General features: G+C 40.8%; 1 protein-coding gene across 1 annotated transcript; it reads left to right on the forward strand.

The window, feature by feature from the left end:
- Positions 1–515: 515 nt before the first annotated feature.
- LOC134621297 (vitamin D3 hydroxylase-associated protein-like) lies at positions 516–10,422 on the forward strand. Its single transcript, XM_063467721.2, has 15 exons — positions 516–695; positions 1,006–1,119; positions 1,437–1,577; positions 1,732–1,865; positions 2,017–2,223; positions 2,313–2,353; positions 2,479–2,603; positions 2,833–2,958; positions 3,049–3,146; positions 3,375–3,474; positions 3,569–3,612; positions 3,718–3,757; positions 3,833–3,941; positions 4,302–4,447; positions 10,300–10,422. Exons 1-15 carry the CDS (start codon positions 516–518, stop codon positions 10,420–10,422), a joined length of 1,728 nt encoding a protein of 575 aa, XP_063323791.2.
- Positions 10,423–15,905: the final 5,483 nt, after the last annotated feature.

Raw genomic sequence — 15,905 nt, forward strand, 5'->3', positions numbered from 1 at the left:
GCATTTAATTTGTATGCAACAAAATTAAAAATGTTAAGTTACCACAAACAGTTTTTTTAATTTAGCTAAACTTGAAGCGTTTATGTCAGTGGATAATCGTTTAGTATTGCTCGCTCAGAAAAATCAACTTATTTACTCACAATGAAGTTGCTCTAACTCAGCAAACTTAAGCTGTACTTATTGTTTTTTTAAGGCACCGAGTTTGCATAATTTCTGTGCTCATTTTAGTTTCTGGTGGCTGCAGGTTAATGATTAAATAACAAAGGCATTCTAGAGCATCTTAAACAGTGAACATAGACGTTAACATGACTTAACTTTTTACCAGTCCAGCCCTGCAGATAACCGACCCTACATGCTCACCACGCCCACTTGTTTAGTTCACAGCTAAAACAAAGCAAGCCTGCCGCGTTTAAACCACTGTGTGTTAGGTCCATGTGGCATTTAAACCAATTTGCAGCCGCAGGACAAAGACGAAAACCACGCTGAACACTGAACAGTTTATTAAGAGAGTGAAGATGGACAACTGGACAGCGGCTCTGCTCACTGGTGTTGCCTGCATTGTGGGATACCTGGTTGTGCGGGTGAAAAAGATCAACAGCCTCCGACAGGCGGAGGAAAAGATCAAGAGAGCCAGAAACAGGAGAGATGAGAGCTTGCAGCGGGCAGAGCAGGCGGTGCTCCGGTACAAACAGTCGGTGAGCTTTGAGCTGTTTAACTTTCTCTTTACAGAGAAATCTCAGCTAATTATGTGCTTTTAGTTCATGAATATCAATTTACTGGCACTTTGCAATGTCTATGCTTGAGCATGAAAATGAAAGTTATGACTGTGCAGACCATTTAAGTGCAGTGAACTCACTGTCGTGTTTGAGAAAGTTTGTAAAAAAGTGGAAAGTCGTTCAAGGAAGAATCCTGAATGTGTACATGGATGTGGTTCCGTCTCTTTGTTGCAGCCTTTAAAAGAAATAATAATAACATAATGATTCTGTGTGGGTCTGTGTCTCCTAGCATCCGACAACTGACTCTGCTTTGATCCTGACGCTCTCCCTGTCTGAGCTGACACAGCAGCTGAACAAAGGTTTACTGAACCCCGAGGATGTGCTTTACTCTTACATGGAAAAGGTTCAATATCCAGCATGACACAAATCTTTCATAAAAGATAAAATACACCAAAAGCCAATTTTTACAAGTAATCATTTAAATTACTCAGGCTTATCTTAATGTTGTTTATTTTTGGCATTACTCCGACTTATAATTCACTGCTTTTCAGTTCTTTTTACACAGAATTGTGTCTTATTACAGTTAAAGTTTAGACACACTGGATAATAATATTCATATAAGCAACACAGACTAATGTGTCAAGTAATGTTTGTGTTTCCAACAAGAGTTTAATATTTTACAAAGGTGATGTAATGATGATGATGTTTCCTTTCCAACAGACTCTGGCTGTAAACAAAAAGCTGAACTGCTGCACTGAAATTTTGCTGGAGAGTTTGGACCAGCTGACAACTGTTGGCTCCAACAAGGATGGTCTCTTGTACGGAGTTCCAGTTAGCATCAAAGAAAATCTTGCATTTAAGGTATTACAAAGGTTATCCAATGCAAATCTCAGTTACAGTTAAAGTATTTCCCATCAGTATTAGTAAGTATGTTATGTATAAGTATGGTATTCTTGAGCATCATAGCTCAGGTATTTGATGTAACATTATCATCTTCTGTTTTTCCCAACACAAGAATCATGACTGTTCTTGTGGTGTGATCATAAACCTGGACCAGCCCGTTAAAAAGGACAGTGTGCTTGTTCAAGTCCTGAAGAAACAAGGAGCTATTCCCTTTGTGAGAACCAACTTGCCTCAAGCCCTTTTAAAGTATATCTTTTATCACTTACTCACATAAAAATCTACAGCACATTTAAAACTGTGCGCATGTATTAAGTTGCCTTTGTCCATTCCAAATGTGTATAATATGAAAATATTAATGAAAATAATATGCAAAGACTCATTAACTGTCTGTTGACAGCTATGACTGCAGTAATCCTATCTACGGGCAGACTGTGAACCCTCATAACCCCCAGAAGACCTCTGGAGGTTCATCTGGTGGGGAGGGGGCTCTCATCGGGGGAGGGGGCTCCCTGCTTGGTATAGGCACTGATATAGGTGGCAGTATCCGTATTCCTGCGTCCTTCTGTGGAATCTGTGGTTTCAAACCAACTGCAGGTCGGCTCAGGTGGGTCTCATTCAGTCAGTTTTTGGAAATTTATAACACATTGCTGAGTTAAGCTTTTATCTTTGTTAACACTTTTGGGTAATGATTAGTTTACAGGGGCTTCGTCCAATTTATCGAGGGCAAAAGTCAGGTAAGAAACATATCTACTTTACATATAAAGTAAATGTAGTTACATAACCACTGTATAGCAATATTTCACCAACACAAACTGTCTCAAATATTTGAGTCACTGCTTTATATTTTGTATGAAACTAGTGGCGTCATCTCCTGGACCCATGGCAAGAGATGTGGACAGCCTGGCTCTGTGCATGCAGGCACTTCTTTGTGACCACATGTTTTCTTTGGACCCCACTGTTCCACCATTACCTTTTAACATGGAGGTGTGTCCTGTACTGTGGGACTCGTATCATCTGTTAATGATTATTCTTTTGGTTAAAAACTACAAATTAAGCCGATACATAGTTGTCCTAATGCTGCACTTTATATTACTCTTACCTCAACTGTTATTAATGTCCTGAGATACAGAATTAACTTTACAGGCTGTAATCTTAAGCTTTGCAAACTGATTATGTTTAATTGACTCAGGAAGTAAAAATGATTGACCCTTAGATATACAGAAGCTCCAGACCTCTAAGGATTGGTTATTTGGAGAGCGATGGCTACACGCATCCATCTCCAAGCATGGCCCGAGGCGTCAGAGAGGTTAAAGCTCTGTTAGAGCAAGCAGGGCACACTGTAAGACGTCACCACACACACTATGATCACTGTCAAGCCACGTATGTGATATGAGTCATAGGTCCTCAATGTTGATATTTGTGTCTTTAGCTCGTCCCTTACTGTCCACTGAAGATGGATCAAATTTTCCCTGAACTACTGGTAAAGGGTGTATTAGCAGATGGAGCTACCACCCTGCTACAAAAACTGTGAGTTGTTCCATTTAATAAGTCAGTTAGTATCATTTGTTTTCTAAACTTAAATCATCTAACATTTAGAGATTTTGTTTCTTTTTAGTGCTAACCACTAAACATCATCATGCTGCCATTGTCTTTATGAACAACATGGGGTTGTGGTTCTTTTTGAAACCATTACAGTAATTCTCAGTTCAGTGTCTCTGAACAGACTGTTTTCTTGTGTGATCTCTTTCATTTTAGGAAAGGGGGACCTGTGGACCCTTGTCTGGAGCCTCAGGTTTTTCCTTACGGCTTTCCCAAGTGGTTGAAGAAAACCATTTCATTCTTGCTCAAACCCGTGGTGAGTCCTCTAATTCTGTGACAGGAACATATAAATTTAGACATTGGTTTGAAAATTAATTTTACACCTCAGTTTGTCTTCTTCTTTTGGGCAGTTTCCTCGTGTTTCTGCCACCTTTGGTGCTCTTTGTGGAGTTGGGTGAGAAAGTATTCTTGAAATTGTTCATTTGTGCTTGAATCTCAGTTTCTTTGTTACATTTCCATGTGCTAGGAATTATATCCAAACGTTCTGCTTCATTTTTAGATCTGTTCCAGATCTGTGGAAGCAACATGCTGCTGTTGAGGTACTGTCAGCTGATGATCCATGGTCACGTATGAAAGTCTGAAGGAGAAATTGAGATTTCCTGTGTTTTCTTTAGGACTACATTCATGAGACAATAGCACATTGGAGGAGCTGCAAAATTGATGTGCTGCTGTGTCCTGTGATTGGACCAGCCTACAACTTCTTATACTGTGGCAAAATTATAAGTATGATTCACTCAGTATGACAGACAACTTAGTTTTTGTATAAATCACTTTGTTTTTAAAACACTGTAATCTAAGGACTTTAAAGATGCTTTAAGTGTGAAACATCAGTCACAAATTAGATCACAGATACTTTTACTTTAATAGTTTCTTAGAGAGAGCTGTAAAATATAAAAAGCAAAAGACATGATTTAATTTAAAAAGGTAACTTGGATTACAACATCTGGACAACGAGCAATGCAAAGGCATTGTTGCATTAACTAAATTATATTTAAATTAAACATCAACTGCATTTGTAAAGGTTAAAAACAGTGTTTATATGTTTCTTTATCAATAATTTATTTTTCTTTTCTACACTCTCAGCTGCTGCCAGCTACACAATACTCTACAATCTCCTTACCTTTCCTGCGGGTGTAGTCACTGTTTCCACAGTGACCGCAAAGGATGAGGAAGAACTCAAGCACTATAAGGGCTGTTATCAGGACATGTGGGACAAACTCTTCAAAGAGGTAGGCAACATGTACCAGTGAGATAAGACTGAGTGAAAACATAGAGCCAGATTTACTAACACTTTATCTCAGGACAAACTGGGTTTTAGCATTAAAAAATAATAAAATAGATTTTTGTAAAGAGAGTGCAATAAGAAGACTGTGGTTAAGAGGTTGAAACTCTGAGCCTGAACTGATCATTTTGCATGTGTATGTCTGGAAGTGCAACTTTTCTCCACGGGTCATTTTATTTGTAATACCAAACTAAGATGTGATTAAAAGCATACATATTACCAAGAAGGGACTGGAATAGCATATGGAAGACATTACAGTCATGCAAATTAACTGCATGCTGTTTGGTCAAATGTTTGTACATTTTGGATTCGTTACTCAAAGAATTAGTAATTATGTCAGGGCTAGCGGGTTGGACTCAAGCGCAGGCAGCAGGTTGCGTTCAGATTTGTAGCTTTATTATACACCAGGTGCTATTTACAAAAGTGAGGGATTGGGGAAGGGCTTCCACGGGTCCACGGGTAGAAGAGGAAAGGGACGGATGCTCCAAACACACGGGGTCTCAGCCGCTCCTCACACTCTGCTCTCGCTCTCAGCTCACTCACGCTCAATTCTCAGATTGCGGGGAAACAGGAAGGGACCGGGGATCTGGAGACAGGAAGAAAAGCAATCACTAACGATGCGTGACACAATTCACTAATCTACAAGCTGGGATTCTCACTAACGTGGTGATACAATATTCCAGCGACGAGAGGCTCTGAGCTGCTGCCTTTAGTAGGGTCTGAGAGTGGTGATAAGCTACAGGTGTGCATGCCAAGGGCAGGAGTTCGAAGAGAGCTCCGCCCGGCCGAGTGCTGCAGGAGCAGGAGGGAGGGGAAATGAAAACAAAACAAAAACACATGTAGCCGAGCAGAGCTGGCCGGGGAGACACAGGGACCATGACAAATTAAACATATTACACAGAACACTTCTTAAAAGTAATGCAGTACATTACGTAATTACTCCCAGGTGAAACCAATACATTACACAACTCATTACATTACTTTTGCATTTTTCCATGTCTACTGTATTCATTTGATGTTCATAAAGGTTATTAGATAAAATGTGTGTGTAGTTTCGTTTATTATGTAACCCCAGATAATGGTATGGCTTCAGGGCCAGTTGGCAGCAGTTTATAAAGGGCTGCCAGTTAACATCAAAGGCTGTTGCTGCAACCATGTCCCACCACTGGACTACATTGTTTTATTTTGTGTTATGATTTGGTATTTTACCGTTGGTGAATAAACACACAGTTGGTCTGCACCTCATCTCTGCCTCAAGCCTCCTATTTGAACCCAGCTGCTACGGAAAATCCAACCAAGGGCACATGCAGTGAAAGACAATTTTAAAAAGTAAATAAATAAAATAAAAATCACTATTTTCTGGGGTCTACATTGTAGACGGTGACTTTGCCTCCACACCTAAACAATAAAAAGAGTACACCCATCCATCCATCCATCCATCTTCTTCCGCTTATCTGAGGCCGGGTCGCGGGGGCAGCAGCCCAAGCAGAGAAGCCCAGACCTCCCTCTCCCCAGCCACCTCCTCAAGCTTATCCGGGGGAACACTAAGGCATTCCCAGGCCAGCCGAGAGATATAATCTCTCCAGCGTGTCCTGGGTCTGCCCCAGGGCCTCCTCCCAGTGGGACATGCCCGGAAAACCTCGCCTGGGAGGCGCCCAGGGGGCATCCTTGTCAGATGCCCGAACCACCTCAACTGGCTTCTTTCAATGTGGAGGAACCACGGCTCTACTCTGTGCCCCTCCCGAATGGCCGAACTTCTCACCCTATTTCTAAGGGAGAGGCCAGCCACCCTTCGGAGGAAGCCCATTTCCGCCGCTTGTATTCATGATCTCGTTCTTTCGGCCACTACGCACAGCTTGTGACCATAGGTGAGGGTAGGGGCGTAGATCGACCAGCTTCACCAAAACAGACCGGTACAGCGTCCACATCACTGTAGCCGCTGCAGCAATCCGTCTGTCGATCTCCCGCTCCCTTCTCCCATTACTTGTGAACAAGACCCCGAGATACTTAAACTCCTCCACTTGGGGCAGGGTCTCGTCCCTGACCCGGAGTGGGCACTCCACCCTTTCCCGGCTGAGGACCATGGCCTCAGATTTGGAGGTGCTGATTCTCATTCCCACCGCTTTACACTCGGCTGCGAACCGTTCCAAGGCGAGCTGGAGGCCATCACCTGATGAAGCCAACAGGACCACATCGTCTGCAAAAAGCAGAGATGAGATCCTGAGACCACCGAATTGAAAGCCTTCCACCACTTGGCTACGCCTAGAAATTCTGTCCATAAAAATTATGAACAGAATCGGTGACTAAGGGCAGCCCTGGCAGAGCCCATCACCCACCAGGAACAAGTCCGACTTATTGCCGGCTATGCAGACCAAGCTCTTGCAACGGTCGTATAAAGACTGAGTGGCCCGTAACAATAGGCCAGACACCCCATACTCCCGGAGCATCCCCCACAGGACCCCCCGAGGGACACGGTCGAATGCCTTCTCCATGTCCACAAAACACATGTAGACTGGTTGGGCAAACTCCCATGCACCCTTGAGTATCCTCGAGAGGATAAAGAGCTGGTCCAGTGTTCCATGACCAGGACGAAAACCGCATTGTTCCTCCTGCATCTGAGGTTCGAGTAACGGACGGACTCTCCTCTCCAGCACCCTGGTGTAGACTTTCCCAAGGAGGCTGAGGAGTGTGATTCCCCTGTGGTTGGAACACACCCTCCGGTCCCCTTTCTTAAAGATGGGACCACCACCCCGGTCTGCCAATCCAGGGGTACTGCCCCTGATCTCCACGCAACATTGCAGAGACGTGTCAACCAAGACAGCCCTAAAATGTCCAGAGCCTTCAGGAACTCAGGGCGGACCTCATCCACACCAGGTGCTCTGCCACCAAGGAGTTGTTTAACTGCCTCAGTGACCTTGCCCCCAGAGATTGGCGGGTCATCCCCTTCGTCCCCAGACTCTGCTTCCGCCATGGAAGACGTGCCAGTGGGATTGAGGAGGTCCTCGAAGTATTCCTTCCACCGCCCGACAATTTTCTCAGTCGAAGTCAGCAGCACTCCACCCGCACTATACACAGTGCAGGTAGAGCACCGCTTTCCCCTCCTGATTCGCCTGACTGTTTGCCAGAATCTCTTCGAGGCAGTCCAAAAGTCTTTTTCCATGGCCTTTCCGAACTCCTCCCACACCCAAGTTTTTGCTTCCGCCACCGCCCGCACGGCATTCCGTTTGGCCTGTCGGTACCTGTCAGCTGCCTCCGGAGTCCCACAGGCTAACCAAGCCCGGTAGGACTCCTTCTTTAGCTTGGTGGCTCCCCTCACCTCTGGTGTCCACCATTTGGTTCGGGGATTACCACCACGACAGGCACCAACTACCTTGCGGCCGCAGCTCCGTGCAACAGCTTCGGCAATGGAGGTGCTGAACATGGTCCATTTGGACTCAATGTCCCCAGTCTCCCTCGGAATGCTGTTGAAGCTCTGCTGGAGGTGTGCGTTGAAGATCTCCCAGACCGGGACCTCTGCTAGACGTTCCCAGCACACCCTCACTGTACGTTTGGGCACGCCAGGTCTGTCCAGCGTCCTCCCTCGCCACCTGATCCAACTCACCACCAGCTGGTGGTCAGTTGCCCCTCTCTTTACCCGAGTGTCCAAAACATATGGCCTCAGGTCTGGTGATACGATTACAAAATTGATCATCGACCTGTGGCCTAGAGTGTTCTGGTGCCACGTGCACTTATGGACACTCTTATGTTATAAAAAGAGTACAGTCAAGGGTTAACGGGAGCTTCAGCAGGCTGAGGAACAATAAGATCTGTGTAGTGGCTCAGCATAGAGAAAACAGTCTTAGAATCATTTCTAATGTGAGCTCCAATAAGTTTTTCTTAGTGTACATGCTGTGATACGCTGGTCTGATGCTCTTTACGGATTTACACAACTGAATTCAACAAGATGTCAGCAGTTTCACCAGCTATCATGGCTGATTTACTGTGAATTTACCACATTAATTCTTGCTAACCTGTTTATCCCGGACAAAACTATTCAGTTTTTTCATGTAAAATTTGAATAACACAAAGTTAGTAGTTTATTTGTTTTGTCTTAATACATCTTTCTCCATCTCAGAGTGAAGTTTGCTCTCATTCTTTACTCTTCTGGTGAAATACAGCTGCTGGACCTTTAGCTAGCAACACACTGTGAGACAAACTGCACACAAACAGTTTGTGTGTTTGCTTATATTTGTTGAGCTGAGAAACTTTGAACTTGAAATTAACGGCCACTTAAAATAACGGCACTCCCCTCATGGTTCCTCCTCTTCTGTAGCTCTAACAAGATTTCCGAAGTATCTTAAACCCAGCATACGGACACCTCCTTCCAGCCAACTTTAACTCCCGAGCATAAACAGCAGGATGATACCGCCGAACAAATGTAAGAAGTAGAAAGTACAGATATTTGTGTTAAGATGTAGTCAGTAAAAGTAAAAAGTTGTCAGAAAAAAAAGTAGGTACTCAAGTAGAGTACAGATACCTGAAAATTCTACTTAGGTAAATCTGGTTATGAACACAAAGCTGACAGCACATAGCAAAGGTTAAAAACCAGCAGAAATAGACTTCTAACTGATCGCCACTGTGATTCTACTTTAGAAACTTGAACAACTAGAAACAGAGGCTGAAGTCTCAGTGATTATCAGTTTGTACCTGCTGATGTTAAGAGCCTGGCAGCTGAGTTCAGCAATCACTCAGCTTTAACATTTCCAAGGAACTGAATTACAAAGACACTTAATGCTGAACTTGCTCAATGAACTCAGAGATGACCTGCAGCCTCCAATCTAAAGGAGTCACACAATGCCAGCAGCAACAAAACCTTTTCCAACTCTTCAATTTTGCAGCCTGTGCAATGGGGTTCAAAGAGAAATGGCCAAAAAATTGAGAGACAGGCAGAGAAACACTGACTTTGGACCCCATCCTCAAAAGAATCAGGCCTTTGAACAACATCAGTCTAAAAAAATGTATTTACGCTGATAAACTTTGCACTTTGACAATGTGTGAGATCGCAGATGTACACATGCACAAACTTACATAACTTCCCCATGAAACACCTATCAGCAATATTTGTGGACTGCGCCTTTTTGACCTGTTTAGTAATCCTGGTATTTCGGACTCACTGTCACGGTAGCTTTTCGTGCAGCCACAACATTTCAGGAGACCCCGATGTAAAGTCTAAAGTATAGATACATTTATGTTTTGAATACTTGTAAATGTGTGCTAGTGTACTTTAATGTAGTTTCAATCAGCTGCTGTAGCACATCTGTCCTGGGCTATGTAGAGCTCATCGTTTGATGTTTCCTATTACTCCTCTGTGCATGTTGTTGGATGTTAGCCTTCTTATGTTTCCTTGAAAAGTGGAGTCATTTCTGTTTTTTCTTAAGAAATGTGTGAACCATGATAGTCATGTGATACCAGGGAACCTACAGTATAGCTGTTCATCTGCTGCACTGCAGTTTCAATAAATTAAAAAAATATAAAGAATTTCCATTAAAGGCTGCAACTTTTCTGACGTGCCCAGGTTGTTCTTCAGCCAGCTGAATGTTTACTTCATGTCATTCCCCACATTCCCTGTGTCTTTCAACTGCTTGTTTCTAATTTTCCCTTAGTATCAGATCTATATTGGTGTAGCTGCATTAAGGAACCAAGGACATGTCTTTTTTTTTTTTTTTTTAAATAAAATGCCATTTTTTCCCCTCTGGAATGTTATTAAAATATGATCATTACTCTGAACCTTCACTGCAGTTGTATTATTTTTGTGTTCAGGCAGTGACCGGTGGCGAGGGTCTACCTGTGGCGGTCCAGTGTGTTGCTCTGCCGTGGCAGGATGAGCTCTGCCTGCACTTCATGAAGGAAGTGGAACAACTGGTCAAAGAAAGCAAGAAGTAAAGCTGCTTTCTTTCTGTCTCACAGGAGAGGCTGCAGACTTCAGAGGAGACATGTTAATTTGAATATATCCTGTAATAATGAGCTAATCAAGTCATAAATAGTGAAATATTGTCTGCACTACAAGCGTAATCTAGGCACTTTTTGCATTTTGGCTCTTTGCTAAAGGTTAAATTAATGTTGGTAAAATTATACATTTATGTTTTGTTTTGTTCTTATTTTTTTAAGACAGGTCTTTTGTATTGTCTTTCTATCACCATCATGTAATAAAGCATGAAAAGGCACTTAAAGGTTTAACAAGAACTGGAATCTGTCACAGCTGCGGTGGCAGATGTGTGGTGTGTGAGAGAGGACCCAAACGCTGGCACTGGCTTGGATGTGAGCGAGCTTTATTTAAACGTTGGTGGCACAAACAGAAACACGGCGAGCAAAAACAGAACCTAACGATAACCTAAGCTGGGAATGACTAACAAAACCAATCTGAATTGGCGACTCTGGGAGAAAACACAGGCAAGAAACACTGCGTGTTATACCTGTTGTTACGGAATAAATATATATTCTTAGTGCTTACTTTCTGTTTATATTTCCAAAAGTTGAATCTGTTCATCTGGACGTAGCGTTTTGTGGGAGAAACGTTTCGTCACTCATCCAAGTGACTTCTTCAGACTGAAGAAGTCACTTGGATGATACTGAATTGTATCGTTGACACGATAATTGCAATTGAATTGAAATTCGAGTAGGGCTGGGTACCAAAACATGATACCTTTTTAGTACTGACTGAAAACATTCAGTAGGTATTGATACAAAAAATAATAATATTTTTCGGTGCAAAATTTCTGTACTTTTCTAATAAAATCTCTGTTATTGAGGCTCACAGGTCCTTTTCTTCTGCTGCTGTGCATCACATGCCAGCAGTGGCGTCGCACATGCGCGATTCATTTGCAGTCTGGATGCAGTGGGGTAAAAATCATCTGTTCCATCTTCCACTCCACCACGTCACCAATTATGAGAGGCAACAGCCTTAAAAAGTTCCAGTTTTGTATTAACTGTCCTGAGAGTTTGTTTGAGGACTGACCTCACATGGCTTTGAAGAGGTGTCAGAGTATTTAAACTGTTTAATGCTCTGATTCAGAATGGAGTAGGCGAACCATTCTTTTTTTTCACAAAAAATTTAAGAAACAGCGCAACATCATATGACAAAATGCCCTAAAAATGTTGTGTCTTAATCAAAATGGCAAACCTGGCTGACAGATGTGAAAATCTTTTAAACAGTTGAAAAGCGGACCCAAACTTTACTCCTACTATATCTAGCGTACTTTCAGTCTTGAGGTGTTCAACAGGAGAGTTGTGCATTTCTATGGTGCATTCTGCTCCACACTGATTTGGATCACCACCCTGAAAAACAGATTGTGTCATTAAACAATATCTACAGAAATGATGTGTACGACTAAAGCAGAAGCCACCAGTGCAACGTGAGCCCAAATTATCTCCAGCATGCAAAACAAGGTTCCTTTAACTACAGTTTTATCTATTTATTTCCATAACCTAAAGGATTAACAACTTCAAGCAGGTCGCAATGAAATACATAACCCCTCAGTGACTTCACTGACTTGGCACAGAAATCAAAAAGGAACATTTAGCTGCTCCTGGTAAATTAAACTGGCATTTGTTTTACAGTAAAGCTAGCTAAAATATTCAACCAGCTGCATTAGCATGAACTTTCCAGAAAACTAAATTGAACTGAAGGCAAAGCCTGTGACAGAGGAACGCTTTCAACACAACAGGAAAACTGACCAAGGTAACTATGGTTACAGTTGATATACGTTTCATGTCTAATGATATACTCACATTGAAATAGAAGGTTGTTGGTTCAGTGCAGGGTGCTGCTGACACTCCCTTGCTGAGCTGAGTCAGTCTGGACCGTTAGAAGTGGCGCTATCTTCTTCTTCGTCGGTTTGGCGGACTACGACTACACGCTTCCAAGGAATATTGGTGCCCTCTGCTGTTGCAGTACCTCACAGTCAGACAGCTATTTCTGACAACATAGCACCCTCCTCGTCTAAGTTTAAAAAAAAAAAAAAAATATATATATATATATATATAGAGAGAGAGAGAGAGAGAGGTAAAGGTTTAGACACGCGATGCATTGTCTCCAAAACGTGCATATAAATGAGACTTTTTAAAGAAACTGATTGTTACAGCTTTTATAATACAGTAAATACGATCAATTACTAAAAATTAAAAAAAAGTATATTTCTTTAAGTTCTACAGTCTCACCAAGTATAACACAGCTATTTACAACGAAAACAAAAATATTTTGTGGCATAATTAAATTGCAAAAAGCCATTTTCTATGGTACAACCAACTACCCTAAAAATAACACCGTCTGTGTGCTTTTACAGTGTTTTTTAACCCTTTAATGCACATCATGAGTCACAAGTGATTGTGTTTTAATCTTCCCTATCATTGCAAAAAAAAAAAAAAAATACATTCAGATTTAGAATGTCAGGGATTCATCAGTTAACTTGGTTTGATCATTAAACATAATTTTTCTTATTAGTTAATTGCTTACTCCTCTCCTTGAACTTCCACCATTCATGTCCATCTGTTTATGACCACTGTGTACCCATTTTCTGATGACTACTTCCAGCAAGATGATGCCCCATATCACGAAACTGTGATCATGTCAAACTGGGTTCTTAACAAATTTCCCACGTGTGGGACTAATAAAGGTTATCTTATCTTATCTTATCTTATCTTAAACATCATGATGACTTCACTGAAATCCATCAGCCTCCACGTTCACCAGATCCCAGACCAAGGGCACCTTTGGGATGTGGTGGAACAGGAGATTTAAATCATGGATTTACCACTGTTCAATCTGTTTGAGTGTGATACCACCTGCTGAAATTAAAATTAATTCATCAAAATGAAATGCAAAAAAAAAAAGAAAAAAGAAATAATGTTAATAAAACAATTGGTGTAGTTTGCAAGGTCAAGAGCAGTCAAAGAATGTTAAGATATACTGTTTTATCAAACAGTCTGAACTTGTTAATATTAAAAACAATTCACCGTAATTTTCACAATAATTCTAACAATGTTTTGACATTTTGTTAAAATTAAAAGTACGGTATGTTTTAAGTAATTAATATACAGTTGTAAATTGTAAATTCAAATGAAAAAGCAGGAAAGATTGTCATTCATACAGAATTATTATGTACATTGTAGGGTGATTAATTGTAAATAATGTTACAGATTTTTCCTGTCGTTTTCAAAGACAATGTGCCATATTACTGTAAATTAATATATTTTCAACATATTAGCAGTGTAAAAATAAAAGTGAATCACCGTTTCTCAGTTTACAGAAATTTAATATACATATTACAATCATTTACTCTTTTTGATTTAATGGTAATCTACCGTTGCCATTTTACAGTTATTTACTGTAATTTTTACGTACATTTCTTACAGTGTAGGTTTTTGAGGTGAAGGTAGCTGGTGCTACACAGTAAAATTCACTGAGTAAATTTTACTCAAATTGAATAAAATTTTACTCTAAGAAAGACAGTATTTGGTCCCAGTCTAAATGGAGTAAAATTTACTCTTATGGCAGAGTTATACTTTCAGAGTTAAATATACTCTATTTAGTGCAAATATTTTACTCTACATGATGATAATTTACTCAGTTTAGTATAAAATAAAAACAACTCCACCCTAATTTCATTCCAAATAGAACAGAATTTTACTCTGAATAGAATTATGAATAGAAGAAAAAATTACTTTATTACACTCACTATGTAACTGTATTACAATCATTCACTGCAAAGGTACAATAAATAAATCAGAAAAATATATTTTTATTCTAACAGCCACCTTTATTGTTCAGAGGAAACAGTATGGTACAATATAAACACTGGAATCACCATGACTGTATGACACCTGTAAATCAAATGCTTTACAACAGAAAAGCTCTTTGGCATAAATTACATGAGGTCCGTCTCTTTTACACAAAACTTGAAAAGCATTGAAATGCTCATGGAGGCACACTGTTTGCAGTGCAAAAGTAATCAACAATAACCTCTCATCCTTCACAACAACATGGTAGAACTTGTGAAAAACTGGCATTTCACAATGGAGTTTTATACAAACAACTACATCTGCACGATGAATATTTCCATGGTGTTTTGCCCATCTAACATTTAACACCTTGGTGTTGATTGGTAGCTGAAGAGTCTCTGCAATCTCACAGCCCCAGTCCAATGCATTTCAAGAAAGTATGTTACCTGATCCAGTGGTCAGTCTCTTGGGGTCAAATGTCTGCCAACTGAAAGCAATAGGACTTTGATGTTTTGTTGCCAACGTTTCAGTTACATTTTTGAAACTTTTCAATTGTTTTTTTTAAAGAAGCTGTGTTTTGCTTCACTGCGTATGCACCAGCTATGCAAAAGTGGTCCTGTTTTAAGTATACATGTACAATAATGCATCATGAAATGATGCTTTGGTAGCAGCTTCTTGTGTGGAAACAAACTTTTGAATAACCTGTGGTGTTTGGCGATCAGGTGTTTCAAGAGAATAGTGATACCTTTTGATAACACTGCTGAAAATACAATATTCACTATTTGAAACAACAGCAGTGGCAAATACCAGTGCTGATCCTTTGGACAAACTAAGTCTCCAAAGATGAGTGGTAGATGCCGATGTAAACACCAGGACTGGATGGCATTTAACCCCAAGTCATTTGAGTCCTCTCCCAACTTCACTGTAGGTGGTTTGTTGTTTTGTTCCATTTAGCCATAGTTAAAGCTCTTAATTCTCATATCCACTTCCTTTGATGTTGTATACTGATCTATTGCATGTAACATAATCAGTTTCATTTCATATTGTGTGACTCCCTCCAAGATATCATGCATAATATCAACAGAGAAATTTTCACATGTATTGAAGTACTGCAATGAGTTTAGAATGCAAGACTGTTTAACACCCATCACATAAGGCAGTCTGGGATTTGCCTCCATTTTTTGGCAATGTTCAGTATGAAGTGCTTGAGTTATGTACACATGTAAACAAACACACACACACACAACCCCGTTCAGCTATCTTAGTGAGGACCCTCATTGACATAATGCTTTCCCTAGCCCCTTACCCTAACCATTAAAAATGAATGCCTAACCCTAACCCTTACCCTAAACCTAACCATAACCTAATTGTAACCCTGACACTAAAACCCCATTTTGAGCCTCAAAAATGCCTTTAAATGCCTTCAAAAATGTGAGGACCGGGTTGTGTGTCCTCACAAGTGACTGCTGGTTCTCACAAGTATAGTAGAATGCAGATTTCGGTCCTCACAAAGATAGCTAGACAGGAACACACACACACACACACACACACGTGTATATATACGCCTGTGAGGCATTGGCTGGTGCTACAGCTAATATGTCTTTTAATGTCACACATTGTGCTGAATTCATTTTTACTTTCATTTTCTT

This window comes from Pelmatolapia mariae, linkage group LG23 (genome assembly GCF_036321145.2).
Source record: "Pelmatolapia mariae isolate MD_Pm_ZW linkage group LG23, Pm_UMD_F_2, whole genome shotgun sequence".
In the NCBI taxonomy this organism is placed as follows: Eukaryota; Metazoa; Chordata; class Actinopteri; order Cichliformes; family Cichlidae; genus Pelmatolapia; species Pelmatolapia mariae.